General features: G+C 40.9%; 1 protein-coding gene across 1 annotated transcript in view; it reads right to left on the bottom strand.

Annotated features, from left to right (window-relative positions):
• adam10a (ADAM metallopeptidase domain 10a) overlaps window positions 1-19,140 on the bottom strand; it is a 148,324-nt gene that overhangs the window by 106,404 nt on the left and 22,780 nt on the right. Inside the window, exon 2 of the mRNA XM_078530310.1 lies at window positions 6,288-6,438. Within this exon, the coding sequence (XP_078386436.1) occupies window positions 6,288-6,438 (151 nt within the window). The remainder of the gene's footprint in view (window positions 1-6,287; window positions 6,439-19,140) is intronic.

Genomic DNA, 19,140 nt, shown 5'->3' with positions numbered 1-19,140 from the left:
TAGCTCCAAGTCAGGATCGTGTGTGGACTGGAGGAGAACTTGCAAGTGACATTCGCATGGATCTGCTGCCCTTGAAGAGAACATCCAAACAAGAGGAGGAAGAAAGTCAAAACTCAGCCCTGACATATGGGTTATCAAGTTACTACATTGCAAAATATGACCAGACACTTGGCTATGCCTATACTTAGGTTTGAGAAAGCCTCAGTGACAGTTTCACTAATTTGTGAAGTTTGGTATTTTGAATTCCTTCTAATGTCAGAGGCATACTTTTTAGCATCTGCAGATCAGTAAATCAGTTTGGGCTGGCACAAAGCAACTTTAAGTTTGGAACTGCTGTGAACAAGGAGTGCAAATTAATATGAACAGATTCAATTACATTTTTCCAGTAGTCAACTTTGATAACCAATTATACTGAATAGAATTTACTGCAAATTAAATTCTTACCCTGGTCATGCTCTGAGATAATTAGAAATATCAATAGACTACAAAGGGTGCGCAGACAACACATGTTATGCAATAACAAGTAATGAGGTTACAGTAAACTTAATTATTTATCTCCAACTGCTGCAAACAGGCAAACTACCACTTCACCCTCCCTAGGAGCTTTAAGTAGCAGATATGATGCAATTTCAACTCATGTTCTACGTCAGCCGATATGTGGTAAATATTTCTAGAAGATTCATAAAGCATACAACAATCCTGAGCCAGACAGGAAAAAATGTTCAAAAGGTAGGTACCAATATTTAAATTTGGGATTGTGCGAAGTTCTTCACCTTCATAAAAACTTTGTTCAGCTTCACACATTATTTTCTTCACTGAAGTGTTGCAAGCAATAATTATTATGATTCCTTAAAGACCATCCCACACATCACTGAGACAGCCTTAAGTCACACGTTGGAATGAATGACACAGGATGAAGTGGAACAAAGCTCTGCAAAGGGCGGTTCATGAACTATGATGCAGATCAAAAAGCAGGATCAATTCAAGGTTAGTAATCTCAGGATTACTGTTGGAGCCACATGTTAGTATAGTATTATTAAGATTGGGAAGACATGCTTCGTGCATGTACAAAATAAATTGGTTGCGCTAGAGGTACAATTCCCATAAAAAGACTTATCGATACAACAGCATTAGAAACATGCCTTAGGCTCACTACAAAATAGTTACAAAATACTCAGAAGCAATAGAGTAGGCAAAAGAGGAATGTCAATATAAAGCGTTTCCTTGCAATATTTGAACAAATGGATAATATAACAGATGATGAAATAGCTGAATCTATTTGGTTTATGGTAAAGAAGAACACAGGAATAGTGAGTGGAATGGGAGTTTATTATAGTCTGGTAAACAGTGCAAGAGAGAGATTGAGAAGAGCATTATGCTGACAATTTAGAAAAATGCTAAAGCAACTGACCGATAAAAATGGAAGCTTTTAATTTCAGAAGGCAGATGGGTAAAAATGTAAGTGGTAAATAAGGGTAGATTATTTCTATAATATGTGTGTTTCCCACCAGTCGGCTCGAAGACAAATTCATATTGAATCATGGGCAATTTAGTGATGTGGATGTATAACCTGAGAGAAATTAGTTAAGAGTACCCAAACTCTTCAGAGAAGCAAGGCAGTTGATTTAAGAGATCAATCTCATCAAGTCCCACTTCAGAGACTTGAGTACAAAAATCTAGGCAGACACTCCACTGCAGAACTGAGGGAGTGCAGCCCTGAGAAGGTCCTGTCCTCTGGATGAGATGTTAAACTGAGGTCCCATCTACCTACTCAGGTAAAGGTAAAAGGTCCCATAGCACTTTTTCAAAAAACAGTGGAGTTATCCCTACATGTTGTTGGCGTTACTTATCCCTCAATCAACACCACTGAAAAAATTATTTGCTAGTTACCACAATGCTGTTTGTGGGAGTTTGTTGTGTGCAACTGCTGTGAGCAAATTGGCTGTCACATTTCAAAACCAGTTACTTGCCTAACGGGCATCTTGCGATGTTGTTAGGAAATAGAGATAGTATAAGTTAGGAAATAGAGATAGTATAAGTAAGACAAAAACAGAATTACCTGGAAAAACTCAGCAGGTCTGGCAGCATCGGTGGAGAACAAATCAGTTAACGTTTTGAGCCTTCACGACCCTTCGGCAGAACTGAAGCATAGTTAGGAGAAAGGAGAAATATAAGCTGGTTTAAGGTGGGGGGGGGCGGGGGGGAGAGAGAAGTTGAGGGTGTGGTGATTGTGGAGATAAGCAAGCAGTGATAGGAGCAGATAATCAAAAGATGTCACAGACAAAAGGATCAAAGAGGTGTTGAAGGTGGTGATATTTGTCTAAGAAAAGTGCTAATTAAGAATGGAAGACAGGACACTCAAAGTACAGCTCTAGTGGGGGTGGGGTGGAAAGACTAACAAGGTTTTTAGTTTTAGATTTAAAAATAATGGAAATAGGTGGGGAAAGAAGAATCTATATAAATTATTGAAAAAAAAAGGGGGAGGGGGGAGAAACGGGGTGGGGATGGGGGGAGGGGGAGTTTAAGATCTAAAGTTGTTGAATTCAATATTCAGCCCGGAAGGCTGTAAAGTGCCTAGTCGGAAGATGAGGTGCTGTTCCTCCAGTTTGCGTTGGGCTTCACTGGAACAATGCAGCAAGCCAAGGACAGACACGTGGGCAAGAGAACAGGGTGGAGTGTTAAAATGGCAAGCGACAGGGAGGTTTGGGTCTTTCTTGCGGACAGGCCGTCAATTCAAAGGTCAATTTGAGTTTTAGTTTCACTTTAAAAGGCACCTGCATTTCTAATGAAAGTTTTATGACTCTAAGCTAAGTAAGGCAAACAGGAGTAGAGAAACTGGGCTGTTGCCTAGCAACAGAGGTTGAGGGAGGCAGGTCCCTCCCACAGACACACAGAAGAAATTAGAAACAACAGTTTGATTCGGAACAAAAACAGAATTACCTGGAAAAACTCAGCAGGTCTAGCAGCATCGGTGGAGAAGAAAAGAGTTGACGTTTCGAGTCCACATGACCCTTCAACAGAACTGAGTGTAGTTAGGAGAGGGGTGAAATATAAGCTGGTTTAAGGTGGGGGGCGGGGGGAGAGAAGTTGAAGGTGGGGTGGTTGTAGGGACAAGCAAGCAGTGATAGGGGCAGATAATCAAAAGATGTCACAGACAAAAGGATCAAAGAGGTGTTGAAGGTGGTGATATTATCTAAGAAAAGTGCTAATTAAGAATGGATGGCAGGACACTCAAGGTACAGCTCTAGTGGGGGTGGGGTGGAAAGACTGACAAGGTATTAGTTGTAGATTTAAAAATAATGGAAATAGGTGGGAAAAGAAAAATCTATATCAATTTTTGAAAAAAAACAAAAGGGAGGGGGAAGAAACGGGGTGGGGATGGGGGGAGGGAGTTTAAGATCTAAAGTTGTTGAATTCAATATTCAACCCGGAAAGCTGTAAAGTGCCTAGTCGGAAGATGTTCTGTTCCTCCAGTTTGCGTTGGGCTTGACTGGTTTGATTCGGAAGCTGTTCAAGTTCAGTTGGTTTTGAAAGTAGCTGCCAGGAGAGACTGGAGCAAAGGGGACAGATAGCAAGTTCCAAAATCCAGAGGAGTGGAACAGGAGAAAGCTCCAAGCAGGCCTTCCAGCCAAAGGAAGGACAGGAACTGGGAAAGGTCCTGTTCTGTGGAAGTGAAAGTAAGGGGCAGGAAGGAAGGCTCCAAGCTTCAAGCTTAAAGAAAGCAGGTTTAAAGCAAGAGCCCAGAGGTCCAAAGTAACAGCTGTGGGCATGTGAAGCAATGGTGTACTGTTGACAGCTGAGTCAGAGAGAGAGAATGCATGGAAGACAGCGTGAATGCATGTGGTAACCCAGGGAAGAGGAACATCAGAAGGAGAGTTCGAAACCCTAGAGGTGAGCCCTTGCAGAAGGCGTCTAAAAGAAAGCGACTGTTTGGGAGAAGATTCCAAAGCAAGTTCTAGGAGTGTGGAGATTGGAAACCCTCGTGTGAAAGACGGAGGTCAGTGAGACTGATTGGCTCACAGTGTTACACGCATCTGGAGGGAGTTGAGGAGAGATCCGTAACATCTGGCTGAGGTGGCATCTGTCACTTGGTTTCAGAATATGGTGTATCTGACCATAGGGTGCCTACTGGTTTACATGGACTGTATACTTACTGAACTTCAACCAACCCCTAGTTTGATGCTGGCTAGTTAACTGCTCATCAAGCCTGTGACAACTCTCATGGGTGTGGATTCCCTCACAGGTTTCACTTGCTGGGCTCAAATTAAATAAGGCTACTCCACATTGCTGACATTTACACGCACATATAAACCCTTACAGCGTATGCACTGAGTCTTGTCTTAGCTATTGGGTTGAGTGTGCATTCAGAGTTAGCCTGTTGTGTGGATTTAATCCCTTGTTTAACTTAATAGCAATATCTTAAAGTAACAAAAGTTTACTGACCAAACAAAAAACCCTCTAAAACATGGTGATGATTATATTTCTGTGTGGCACTTCAATAACAATTCAGTTGGTTAATTAAGATTTTGCAGTTTCAGGTATGAATTAAACATTATAATTGGTATTTCTAGCAGGATGCATGTGTGAAATGCTCCTTTTCTCAAATTCAAAAAGCCAACATCCCATGTTTTCATCAGTGCAGTTGAAGTGGTTGACAGATGCAAGACAAAAGCATCCCATTGCAGCTCACTTCCCATTTCTCCTTCCTATGAGGAAACAACTGGATTCTACTTGGCTGCTTGCTAGAGCAGTGCAGGTGAATCAGGAATTGTAGGAAGTGGGACTGGGAAAAAACCAAACCATCAGATCAACGTGATTTAATTTGTGCTGCAGGATGTTTGAGCATCAACCTTCACAAGGATCAGAATGTCTTAAGAGGATATGTAGATAATGGAAGTGGTCTGATGAAACCACAACTGCAGCTCACGCAATGTGGTGCAAGGAAGTTTGAAACATTAGCACTGGGTTTTGAACATATCCACCCTTGTCTGGGACAGAGTCATTTTCAAATAGAAACTCAGGCACTCATTAGATCTTAAAAGGACAGCAACGAAAGTTACAGGTGCAAAGATATGCTTAAATTCTCCAATGCCTTAAAACAAATGTTCACGTTGTCAGATGATTTGTTTTGATCAACAAAATAAAAGCACCCTTGTTGTGAATTCATTAGTTATATTCAAGTAAACTCAAAAAGTTCCTATATTCATGAAAAAAAACTTAAACGACAGGCACATCTTCACAGAGTACAAGGTGGTATTAAAATTCTTATGAAGGGATCCCTCCAAAATATCAATTAATCTTCAATGCTAACTGGTCAGCTGTGTATTTCTAGCATTTTGTTTTTAATGTCTGCTAGGCTCATGTGGGTTGATTAGATACCACTTCAACTGGAAGTTACTATGAAGCCACTAGCAGAAGCAGCAGGTTTGAAGTTTATTTTTTAGTCAACTGTGGGCTGCTTGGGGTGATGTTACACATTTGACCATTTAATTGATGACATTTCCATTCAGAACTTCTATAATTTTACACAGATCCTTTCTGAAGGTGGGTGGTCCCAGTGATGAGCCATTTTAGCAGTCTATTGAACACTATCTCAAAAACCATAACATTATCATGAGAAAGAGAGACCAACACAATTTGTTGCATTATTAAACATATTTTCGCAGTCCTCCGAGTTGTATTAGATTTGTAGAGAAGGCTAAAACCAATTCCAGACCATGCCTAACTTATGCTGCAACCTCAGTGAAACTTTTGTATGAATTTAAATGTTGAGTCAAGCTCATAATTTTAAAAATCTTTTAGAAGACTCAATGCCAATATTTAGCAACAATTTTTTTTGTTAAGCAAAAAATATTCACTCTTCTTTCCATGGATAATCAAACTTCAGGATTAGTTTGAGCACAGGTCATTGGCAGTGCTAGTCTTCAGTTAACAATGGCTATCAGTTCAATGACATATTACTGCATAGTTATTGGTTCTAGCCATCTGTGTGGATGGATTCATTTAAATCTTTTAAGCAGTGACCAAAGCAAACAGAAATCATTGAAGGTACAATTGTGCTCTGCACAGGCAGACAAGAATTCTAACAGTCTTCCCTTATCTATGCAAGGAGGTAGATATTGGGATTTTAAAAAAAAGAGATACATCTGAGGAACTCAACACTCGATCACTTAAACAGAGGAGATGCCGGTCACTAGAATTTTTAAAAATACAGCATGATGATGCTGAATTTATAAAACAAGTATTTATGGAGGAAGGATTTAAAATTTTAAATATGCAGTACATACCGGCCATGTGCATGGAAATCCAAATGGACAAACTGGTCATCATGTAATATTGACCTCTTGGCACGTTGATGTTTCTGATGCAGTACATCTGTGTCATACGATAGACCTTCATAATGTCTAATATACTTGTTTAAAGGATTTCCAAATTGCCCTGTAGACCAAACAAGCAGTATTAAATGCAGTCACATACTATGATAACTAGAGTAACCAGTTTACTTCTTAAATGTTGTTCCACAAGACTAAAGCCTAAAGCACATTAACACAGATTACTGAATTTGAAAAAAAACAAAATCACTATTAAAATCAGTGCCCCAAGTAGAGATCTGATCTAGTTGTGATGTTACTCATTTAATTCAAGTTACAGGTATAAATCTGATACATAAGAAATTCCAGCTTAAGTATTCTTTCCTCAATTATTTGCACTGCGCTTAAATGTTCTCCAAATAGCAGATATTATTTCTACTCCATGTTAAAAGTTGAATAAGCCAACCACATATCAGACAGTGAAGACAACACAGACTTGAACACTGTCGCTACTCATTGATGAGTATCTGGGTTATTAGTGATAGTGGAAAAATCCAAAACTGATGACTGAATTGCATGACTCAACTATCACCACTAAAAAAAAAATCAATTTGTGTAATCCTCTCCAGGTAAACCAAAGTGTTAAAGTGGTTTGACTGATTTCAATCTGTCCCTGGACCTCACTATTAGCTCACAATGCTCAACACTGCATAAAAAGCATCTGACAGTATGCATGTATTTATTGTCCCAACACCATCACTATTATCTGATCTATTAACTAACTCGTCATAGGAATCTGAACCTTACAATTCTATTCACATTCGGTCGATCATTATGGGTGGGAGAAGAGATATTGCGTACATGGGTTTGGGAGGAAAGAGAACCAGTAAAAATCAGTTGAAGGTAGCAGGATTAGTGATCCTGACTTAGTTGACAAAGCTTGGACCAACCTCACAATGGCAACAGATTCTTGAAATACAGCCTTTTTCCAATTTATACTACTTCTTTCCCCCATGGCTCCTCATTTTAGTCATCAATAGTTGCAGTTATAATCCTTGCTTCTTAAAAGAACAGAAATCATACATGAATACATGAAACAGCATGGGCAATAGCCACTACTCTGTGGATCCATTAAAGCTATTTTCAACAAGTCAGTACAGAACTGGTAGACATGATCAATAGCTAAAATGTAAAAAAATCAATTATTTCTGTGGAGCAGCTGACACCCTATAGAGACAGTACTGTACAGTTCAGATCAATAGCTTGCTTTTCAATCTTAGGCTGTTCAGTCTATCTTGCTGAGCTTAAATCTTCATTCCCACAAAGGCATATTGTTCAAGTGTAGGAGAAATCTAATCTCACTACCTGGAGACACTTATTTCAGTCATGAACCATTGTTGAGGTTCATTGGCATCACAACAAGCATACAATTAAATCCAAGCGCAAACTGAAAAGAAAACACAAGTGATTTCTTTAAAATTTGAACAGAAGAGTTTAATAGAAACAGGAAAACTTCACATGCTGTGCAATATGTCATGCCCAGTATAGATGATGATATGTTGCTAACTTTTAAGGTATGGACTTTATGCAAAGTGGATTTTCTGAAATTGACTTTAAAAGTGAACAATGTGTGGCAAAGATGGCTGAGGTCAGGTGACCTTTTGTGGTTTCTGCACAGACAATGAATGAACTCAGGTCTCTGGAAAGTTCCAAACACCTAAATAATCGTGGATGGAATGTCCTCCCTTGAAAAAACATTCAAGATGCGAAACAACTTGTGAATTTATACTTTGGATTGACTGGGTATTTACTGAAACTCAAAATCAATGCCTGTGAGCTTGACCCTTAATGAGAGATGCTGTGAAACCCACTTAACACAAGCAGGTGTGAACTGCCACAATTCAACCCCCTTTGCATAGCAATGGCTTCAAACGTCAAATCATTTGGTCACATGATCAAAACTGACTTCAGATAACAAACCTTATTACTCCAAGAACCAACAAGAGAAAGGAGTCTGGAAACCAACAGGATGAGAGAAACCATTCCTCCAGCAAGAGGGACAGAACCCTGTCTGAACAACCAGGCAGAGAGCGAGAGATTTCCTTCGACAGAAACTTGGCCGCAACTTCATCTGGAAACTATCAGATATTTTTATTACGAATGTCAAATATATAAATTATTTAAAAAGGTCCAGTTTGAGCAAGTTCATTAGTTGAAGGCTTGGTTTCCTATTAGCAATTACAGCATCAACATTTATTTACTCCTGCATTTAATGTAAAAATATTGTTGCAGCATCTAACAAGAGGGGGGGTCAAAAGCAATTAAATTTATATTAGAAATGTTCCATGTTATTGAGCAGGGCTTCTGATGAATGAATTTGGACTGAAAACACAGGAGGACCAAACTGGAAATGCATCTCTTGCAAAGAAATGCTCAGAGGATTGATTTTGGAAAAAAAAAACATTGTTTATTGTGACAGGATGATGCAGTTGTTGCTTTCTGCTAAATACAGGAACTGCATGCGATACACATATCTATCCTGTTATGTATCCTCTGATTCAGTGAACAATAATGTCTTAGGTTGCCCAACAGAAAATATCTGGCCCAATATGTATGTTGATTAAATAGGTGAAATGGTTACCACGTAGCAGCAATTTCAAGTTCAAACAAAAAAAAACAGCCAAAAGGAAGATGGATGAGGAAGTTGGTGTATAGATGCACTGAATGAGGTGTGGGGTCCTGGGCTTTGTTAGATTGGAGAAGGTGGTTCAAGGGTTCAGAAGCACTGGAAACCAGTGGTGGGGTGTGGAAGTATTGGAAATGCCATCTCTCAAATCTAGAATGAGGACAAGCAGCAAGTTGGGTGTGTGGAAATGGTGCAAAGGGGTGAGAAGGATGTTGTATTGAAATACAGCAGAAAGATTGCTGGAACAGTTGCCTTGGTATACACTACCTGTTAGGCTCTGAGGGTTGTGTGATCTGGAAACATGCAAGTAGCAGACAATCTGAAACTACTTAGCTGGAGTAAAGGGGTTTGGCGATATGTCAGGAAGGATGCAGGAGAACTAAAGCTTCAGGCCTTATTCAATTCACTTTTCACACCCATACGAGTGATATTTTTTCTGCTTATTCTCCAAATTGTAATATATTCTGCTTTCATAAGCTGTTACAGAAAGGACACACCTTATTCTTAAAGATGAATCACACTGTGTCAAGTGTGCGCCACAGTGCAAAGACAGCGCTTAGTTTGCAGAACACCATATTTGAATCCCTTCTTGCACTCTGAATACACAAATGCCTATCCTGGACTCACATGCACAAATAGTCTTTTATTCACAGCATTAGTTCTTATGGTTTGTACAATTTAAGGACAACCTGTAGCACTCATACAACCTGGACATGAAAAACAGATGGCAAAGAATTCCTGGCAAAACAATTTCCTAATTAAAACTTTACAGCAGCTAGTGAAAGGCACCTATGATTTTAGTCCAAGTAATCTCTCATTCCTGACCTCCAAAGTTGAAGACTAGATGAAAAGAACACCATTAATCACAATTCTATTTAGTGGAAGGTGCTGGCATTGTGGTAATGCCACTGCACTAGTAATCCAGAGGGCCAGGCTCAAACTCCACCACAGCAGCTGGTGGAATTTAAACTGATAGACTGTCCACCAATATTCTTTACAAGCCTCTACCGACTCCCACAGCTACCTTGACTACAGCTCCTCACACCCCACTTCCTGTAAGGATTCCATCCCATTCTCTCAGTTCCTTCGCCTCCATCGCATCTGTTCTGATGATGCCACTTTCAAAAACAGTTCCTCTGACATGTCTTCCTTCTTCCTTAACCGAGGTTTTCCACCCACGGTGGTTGACAGGGCCCTCAACCATGTCCGGCCCATCTCCCGCGCATCCGCCCTCACACCTTCCTCTCCCTCCCAGAACCATGATAGGGTCCTCCTTGTCCTCACTTATCACCCCACCAGCTTCCGCATTCAAAGAATCATCCTCCGCCATTTCCGTCAACTCCAGCATGATGCCACCACCAAACACATCTTCCCTTCACCCCCCCGGCAACATTCCACAGGGATCGTTCCCTCCGGGACAACCTGGTCCACTCCTCCATCACCCCCCTACACCTCAAACCCCTCCCACGGCACCTTCCCATGCAACCGCAGAAGGTGCAACACGTGCTCCTTTACTTCCCCTCTCCTCACCATATAAGGGCCCAAACACTCCTTTCAAGTGAAGCAGCATTTCACTTGCACGTCCCTCAATTCAGTCTACTGCATTCGCTGCTCCCAATGCGGTCCCCCTCTACATTGGAGAGACCAAACGCAGACTGGGTGACCGCTTTGCAGAACACCTTCAGTCTGTCCGCAAGCATGATCCAGACCTCCCTGTCGCTTGCCATTTCAACACTCCACCCTGCTCTCATGCCCACATGTCCATCCTTGGCCTGCTGCAATGTTCCAGTGAAGCTCAACGCAAACTGGAGGAACAGCACCTCATCTTCCGACTAGGCACTTTACAGCCTTCCGGACTTAACATTGAGTTCAACAACTTCAGATCATGAACTCTCTCCTCCATCCCCACCCCCTTTCCGTTCCCCCCCTTTTCCAATAATTTATTATTTTTTTAAATTTTTTAAATATATTTTTCTTTTCCCACCTATTTCCATTATTTTTAAATGTATTTCCATCCATTGTTTTATCTCTACCTTTTAGCCTATTTCGATCCCTTCCCCCCACCCCACCCCCACTAGGGCTATCTGTCACTTGCTCGTCCTGCTTTCTACCTTTAATGTCATCATTAGCACATTCCTCCGCTAATATCACCGCCGTCAACACCTCTTTGCCAAAAGACGTCATAGACAAAAGGACAAACTCCACCTATCACTGGCCCTCTATCCAGCTCTACTTGTCCCACCCCCCTTAAACAATTTATATTTCACCTCTCTTCTATTTTTCCTTAGTTCTGTTGAAGAGTCATACGGACTCGAAACGTTAACTGTATTCCTCTCCGCAGATGCTGTCAAACCTGCTGAGTTTTTCCAGGTATTTTTATTTTGGATTTCCAGCATCCACAGTTTTTTGCTTTTATCAATTAAGTAATCTGGAATATAAAGCTAGTCTCAGTAATGGTGACCTTGAAACTATCATTGATCGTTGTAAATACCCATCTGGCTCACCAATGTCCTTTCGGGAAGGGAATCTGCCACCTTACCTGGTCAGACCTACATGTGACTCCAGACCCACAGTTGACTCTTAACTGCCCTCTGCAGTGGTCTAGCAAGCCACTCAGTTGTATCAAACCACTAAAAAGTCAAAAAGGAATTAAACGGGATGGACAATCAACCTGTGCACCGGAAACAACAGTGCAACCAGCCCCGTCAACGCTGCAAAGTCCTCCTTATTTACATCTGAGGGCCAAAATTGGGAGATCTGTCCCACAGTCTAAACAAGTTAGCAGCCTGACATAGTCATACTCACCAAATCATAAAGTGCACACGACGTCCCAAATATGGCCATCACCATCCCTGGGTATGTCTTGTCCCATTGGCAGGACTGACACAGCAGTATACAGTCAGGGGGAGTTACTCTGGGAGCCCTCAATATTGACTTCAGATCCCATGATGTTTTATGGCATCAAGTCAAACATGCACAAGGAAACTGACTGCTGATTACCCCCTACCCCATAACCTCCCCACCAACCCCACCTCCCCAACTGATGAATCAGTTTTCCTTCGTGTTGAACACCACCTGGGAGAAGCACTGAGGGTGGGAAGGGCACAAAATGTACTCTGGGTGGGGGACTTCAATGTCCATCACCAAAGAGTAGTAGCACTATTACTGACCAAGTACTGAAGGACACAGCAGCTTGACTGGGTCTGCGGCAGGTGGTGAGGGAACCAAGAATGAACCTAGCAAATCAGAACTGGGCAGCCATGAGACGCTGTGGGTCATTAGCAGCAACAGAATTGTATTCAACCACTATCTGTAATCACATGGCCGGCATATCCCCCACACTATCATTACCATCAAACCAGGGGATCAACCCTGGTTCAAAGAAGAGTGCAGGAGGGCATACCAGCAGCAGCACCTGGCATGCCTAAAAATGAAGCTACAACACATGACTACTTGCATGCCAAACAGCAGATGCAGTATGCAATAGACAAAGCTCAACCAACTGGTCAGATAGACCTCCTACATGCAGTTGTGAATGGTGATGAGCAATTAAAAAACTAACTGGAGCAGGAGGCTCCTTCCAAGGTCCCCAGCATCACAGATGCCAGTCTTCAGCCAATTCGGTTCACTCCACGTGATATCAAGAAACAGTTGAAGGCACTGGATGCTGCAAAGGCTATAAGCCCCAATAACATTCTGGCAATGGTACTGAAGCCACACCCCTCGTCAAGCTGTTCCAGTACAGCTGCAACACTGGCATCTACCCAGCAATGTGGAAAATTGCCCAGATATATCCTGTCCACAAAAGCAGGACAAATCCAACCTGGTCAATTAAAGCCCCACCAGTCTACTCTTGATGATCAGCAAAGTAATGCAAGGTGTCATCGACAGTGCTATCAAACGGCACTTACTCAACAATAATATCCTTGCTCACTGATGCTCAGTTTGTATTCCACCAGAGCCACTCAGTTCCTGACATCATGACAGCCTTGGCCCAAACATAAACAAAAGAGTTGAACTCCTGAGGTGAGCGGAGGGTGACTGCCCTTGGCATTAAACAGCCCTCACAAAACCGGTCAATGGGAATCAAGGGGAAAACTCTCCACTAGTTGGAGCCATACCTAGCACAATGGAAGATGGTCATGGTTGTTGGAGGTCAAACAGCTCAGTCCCAGGACATTGTTGCAGGAGTTCCTCAGGGTCATGTCCTAGGCCCAACCATCTTCAGCTGTTGCATCAATGACCTTCCCTCCATCCTAAGGTCAGAAATGGGCATGTTTGCTGATGACGTTCAGTACCATTCCTAACTCCTCAGATACTGAAACAACCCGTGCCCATATGCAGCAAGACAGGACAACATTCAGGCTTGGGCTAATAAGTGGCAAGTAAACTTCACACCACACAAGTGCCAGGCAATGACATCACCAACAAGAGAGAATCTAACATCCTGGGGGTTACCATTAACCAGAAACTGAACAGGGCCAACCATATAAATTCTGTGGCTACAAGAACAGTCAGAGGCTGGGAATTCTGCAGGGAGCAACTCACTTCTTGACTCCCCAAAGCCTGTCCACCATCTACAAGGCACAAGTCAGGAGTGTGAAGAAATACTCTCCACTTTCCTGGATGAGTGCAGCTCCAACAACACTCAAGAAGATCGACACCATCCAAGACAAAGCAGCACGTTTGATTGGCACCCCATCTACCACCTTAAACACACTCCATGTACCATCGACACACAACGGCAGCAGTGTCTACCATCTACAAGATGCACTGCAGCAACTCACCAAGGCTCCTTCGAAGCACATTCCAAACCCATGACCTCTACCACCTAGAAGGGCAAGGGCAAGAGATGCAAGGGACATCACCACCTGCAAGTTCCCTTCCAAGCCACACACCATCCTGACTTGGAACCCTTCCTTCACAGTCACTGGGTCAAAATCCCAGAACTAAACTCCCACCCCCAAACAGCACTGTGGGTGTATCACCACCGTCCCAAGGGCAATTATGGATGGGGAACTAACACTGGCCTAGCCAGCGACACCCACATCTTGTTAAAAGAATAAAAAAAAATCAACTCTATAGGCTTCACCATCAGATTGTAGGAGCCAATGAAGAGTGGAATGCAACTTAAATATATCTTTCAGCCCTTCCCTCTCACATTAACTATCACAAGTTTGCAGCTAATAAGACTATCCATTATTAAATAAATACACTTGTCTAAAACTGCCAGTAAACCGTCTCTTGTTTTATCATCCAAAAGCAGTTCCTGCCACACAAGTTTAGCTTTTACTGTCGTACCTTCATAGAACATGGAAGCTAATAGTAGTTTCAAGCTCAATTTCACTGACAAAAGTGCTCTTTGCTCTACTTTGGCAATACTCTGCTGGTACACAAGATCCAGCAATTGTCTGAACTCTGTTGCAAACACATTAAGATAATGCCATCCAACCCAATCTTCCAGGCCTATTAAAGATAAAGCAAGTTTAACTCCTGATAGATAAAGTGTGCTCTTAAATAGGAGGAAAAATTCTATCTTTTCCCCATTAAAAAGACAAGCTGCCCAAAAATACTCATTTTCTGCTCTTCTTACATCTAAATCTGCTTGACACTGCATGTGCCAGGCAGACTAGGTTTGCTGATAACAACCCATTCTATAACCGTATTAACAGATACAGACAATTAGAGAATTGTGTATGCACCCATTAAAGATTGCTTTTAAAAAGTTTTGCATCAGAAGTTCACAATTGAACTAAAAACTGACAAAAATAGTCTTGCCTCTCAAACAGTTAATAGTTTTCAATTCAATTGTTTAAGATGTAGGCTGTGTGCACAGATAAACGATTACAAGCAGTACTGCAATATTCATTTTTTTTGCAAATTTTTAGACAGAAAACATATGAATTGATGCATATGAATAATGTGTATGAAAATTGTGCATCTATTTTCAAGTGCTTATTTGTAAATGAATTTTAGTTACCAAGGTTATTAACAAACCAGTAGCTACAAAAACAGAGTCATTGGCCAACACTGATCAAATGATTGCAATCGATTAATTTCCTTAAAATATAAGCTCAGAAAAAATACAAAGCCTTGTTTAAGTGTATTAAAATGAAATGTCAACATCCAAATGTTTCAAAGTATAAGTGATGGTGTGGAAAGAAAGAGAATACAGAAGAAAAGAATAAGTCTCAAACTGATTTGCACTATCTCACAGGTTCTCCTCAAAGTATTACTAAATTATTTTTTGGATGGGAGAACCTGTTAACGACCAGCATTCGCTGTCATACATTGGAGGATAAGTAGTCAATGCTAACTATGACTTCCTGTTTTTGAGGTTGTTTAAAATGGTTAAATATCTCATCATAACCATCACCAATGTTTCCACTGATCATCTAACTGGAAACATAATCAACAGCACATTTACATGTGTATCAGAGCATGAGAGAGCAAGAGTGTGAGAAAGAAAAAGACATTGCCTTTTTTTCAGTAAGCTTTGCAACATCGGATAAAGCAGAAAACCAGACAGGTACTTAGAATTAGATTTACATGACAGTTTAAGGAAGGGCCAAGGCATTAAGTAAAAAGGCAAAGCCGATTCTGTAGATCTGCAATGCCCCTTTCACTTCCTGCAATCAAAAGTTGTTTAAAATGTGATCAAATGTTTGAGGAGCTGGTCATAATTAAAAACACAATTAAAATAAGGTATTCCCAAATGCTTTAGAATTACTGCTATTTAAGAAACATGACTAAGAAGTCAGGCTAATTATATCATACACTGTTTACAGCATCACCATTTGTTTTGTGTGCTTTGAGCTACAGAGGGATTAGTTTGTCAAGTACACTTTGACTATTCTATCGATTAAATTTCAGAAAAAGACTGAGCAATGGCAAGCTCATGCTGAATAAACTGGTAGCCAGCAATCATATACTACCGACCCTCAGTTCACAATACAGGAAGAACATGCTTCACTTTTAAAAAAAAATAATTCAACACTGAATATATGAAACAAAGTTTACAAGGTCTATTAGGGATGGGGCAACAAATGTCAGTCTTGCCAGCAACACACACATCCCATGAAATAACTTTTAAAATACAAAGAGCTAATACTACCAGCATGCATAAATGAACAAATTATAGGCATTTGTGTGAAGCTGGCAACTCAACCTATGGCTATTAGTAAAAAATAATGCAACTATTAAGCTGATAAAGGACCAGAAAGAGGCTCTGAAAAACCGACATAGCAAGGAAGGGAACAAACCAAACTGAACAGAGGAGAAAAGATCTGCAGCATCAGCCATGAAAAGAAATGAGACATAGAATGCTGTCTTTGATAACTAAGTTCAAGACTGAAGGAGCTTCCATTGAATAAAGTATATGAACACATAATTTGTGCTTCCCGAGCAATTTTTCACGACATCTGAACCTACGTTGAGCGAGATAACAAATTTGCCCAGTATGAGCTTATTGCACTAATTCAGCAGGCAGCAAACAATAAGTCTATTGTATGAAACTCGAGTCAGAAGGCCCAATAAGGAATAATGCAGGTTGAGCTTGCTGCTGATCATGGTAACCATTCTAACCATCTGCCTACACGTTCAGGAAGTGACATTTCCTGGGGTGGGGGGAGAACCGAAAACACAAGACTTTCACAGTTCCTCTAAAATCTGTCATGGGTGGATGCATGTCATTTAGCTTAATAAATTCAAATACAATGCATCATTGGCCCTCCCTCAACCTGTTTCTTAGAGACAAGGTCAAAAGAAAGGTTGCTAAAATGAAGGCTGACTTTGTAAACTTCAGTATTGGAGCTCTCAGAACTCAAAGTAGCAAAACGTCATGCTATTTGGGCAAAGGAGAAAGCCATTAAATACAACATTCTAATATTAAACCTATTATAGGTTTGAATTCAACATTAGAAAACTTAAGCCCATTAAAAGGGCATCTTCAATGTACTGCACCTCATCACAGTGTCACCCAATGCATTAGCCACATGTGGCCAATTGTATTACAATAAAAAATAATTAGTAATAGACACTGTCATTAGACACCATGTAATCTCATTACTTATTTGCACAGCATATGCCTGTGTACTTTAATCATTCTACCATTGAACACAGGTTAAAAGTGAAAAACCAAATGCAAGAGTGCTTTTTGATCTTCCTCCCTGAATGGTGGTAGATGTGTTAGGTGAATATACATGTGAAATGCAACCTGTATTGTGTGCGCGTAAGCAAAAGGCTCTCCACTAATTTAGTGGGTGTGGCTAAAATTGTGTTATTGTGGCCAAACATGTGATGAGCCAATAATTTCTAATCAACTTATACAGACGGTGGAACCCACCCCCCTCTAAGGAACATTATGTGCAGTCACTACATTACAGGAAGGACGCGATTAAACCAGAGGGTACAGAGGAGATTTACGAGGATGCCGCCAGAAATTGAGAATTTTGACTAAGAGGAAAGATTGGATAAGCTGGGAGATTTGACAAAAAGTTTTTTTTTAAATTATATTCTTTCACAGGATGTGGGCGTCACTGGCTAGGCCAGCATCTATTGCCCATATCCAAATGCCCGTGAGAAGGTGGTGATGAGCCGCCGCTATAAACGCTGCAGTCCATGTGGTGCAGGTGCACCCACAGTGCTGTTCAGAAGGGAGTTCCAGGATTTTGACCCAGTGACAGTGAAGGAACAGAGATATAGTTCCAAGTCGGGATGGTGAAGGTGGTGGTCTTTTCATCTGCTGCTCTTGTCCTGCTAGGTGGTTAAGATCGGTGGTTTGGAAGGTGCTGTCGAAGGAGCCTTGTTGAGTTGAAACGTTAGCTGTTTCTCTCTCCACAGACGCTGCTAGGATTGCTGTGTATTTCCAGCACTTTCTTCTTTTTTAAAAATAGGCTGGGGCTGTTTTCTTTGGAATGTTGAAAAAAGATTTAATTGAGGTGGAAAAATTATAAGGGACCAAGGTACAGTGGATAGGGAGGACATATGTCCCTTAGCAGATTTCAGTAACCAGGAAATTGGCAGAAGGTTTGCAGGGGGTAATTGGGAATTCTTTTTTCCACCTGGAATTCACCACTTGGAAGGATGGTAGAGGGAGAAATCCTCATCATTTTTAAAAAGTACTTTGAAGTGCACTAAAGCACCGTATCCTACAGGGCTATGGAGCAAGAGCTGGGCAATTGGGATGAGGTGAGGCAGCTCTTGTTTGGGTAGCAAAGGCATGATGGGCTTCTGTGCCTTAAATTTTCAACGTTTCCATATTAGTTGGCGAGTTTCCCCACAAAAAAAAGAGTAGGGAGTTCTTTTATTAAAAATACCTCCTAGCTGTACTTTCCTCGACACTAGTTACAAAATGCAATTAGTGGGGAGTAACACATGGTGATGATCTAAGAGGAAGGACAGATTATATCTCCAATAAGATATATTTGCATGATCTAACAAAAAGGAAACTTGTTGCCTTTGCGAGCTATGATACATGGGCACTTCTGAGAGAATTTATTTTTGTTTACTATAGTACTACAACACTTTTTAGCAAAGTTTGGTTTTTGCAAGGGGTACATTTTGATGAGTTTATTAATCATAGTAACTGAAATACAGCTTTTCAGCTTTTGCATAGCATGCCGTATGTTAGGTTTTACATCATTACAAAATAAATTCAGCCTTGAAATTCACACCAAGCTTTATACTGTTAAATCAAAAACTGCACAACAATCAGTATAGACACAAAGTTCTGTAGAGGCTTCAAAAGCTTTTTTTCAAAAGCTGATTTCATATTCACAATCTCCTGTGACTCACTACTCCAATAAGATGAAGTATGCATTAATGCAAGGAGACTGTGACATCTGCCATGAAAATCTTTTGAAGACACCAAGTTATCACACAGCAACAGTGACAGGAAACTAGATAGATGATGTGTCGTGATTGAAATCTTGAATATTAGCACATGGGTCAGCAGTTTTGGTGTATATTGCACCAGATGCCACTTCTTGGAAATTGTCTTATTTTGTGCCATTTTGCTCATCTTGCACAGAACCATAATCATAGAATGATTATAGCATGGAAGACAGCCATTCATATCTGTGCTGGTTCTCTGCAACAGCAATTTACCCCTAATGCCACTCTCCCACCTTTTACCTATGGTGC

This window comes from Cetorhinus maximus, chromosome 26 (genome assembly GCF_964194155.1).
Source record: "Cetorhinus maximus chromosome 26, sCetMax3.hap1.1, whole genome shotgun sequence".
In the NCBI taxonomy this organism is placed as follows: Eukaryota; Metazoa; Chordata; class Chondrichthyes; order Lamniformes; family Cetorhinidae; genus Cetorhinus; species Cetorhinus maximus.
The sequence above is the reverse complement of the archived record's forward strand: the minus strand, read 5'-3'. Positions and strand labels throughout refer to the sequence as shown.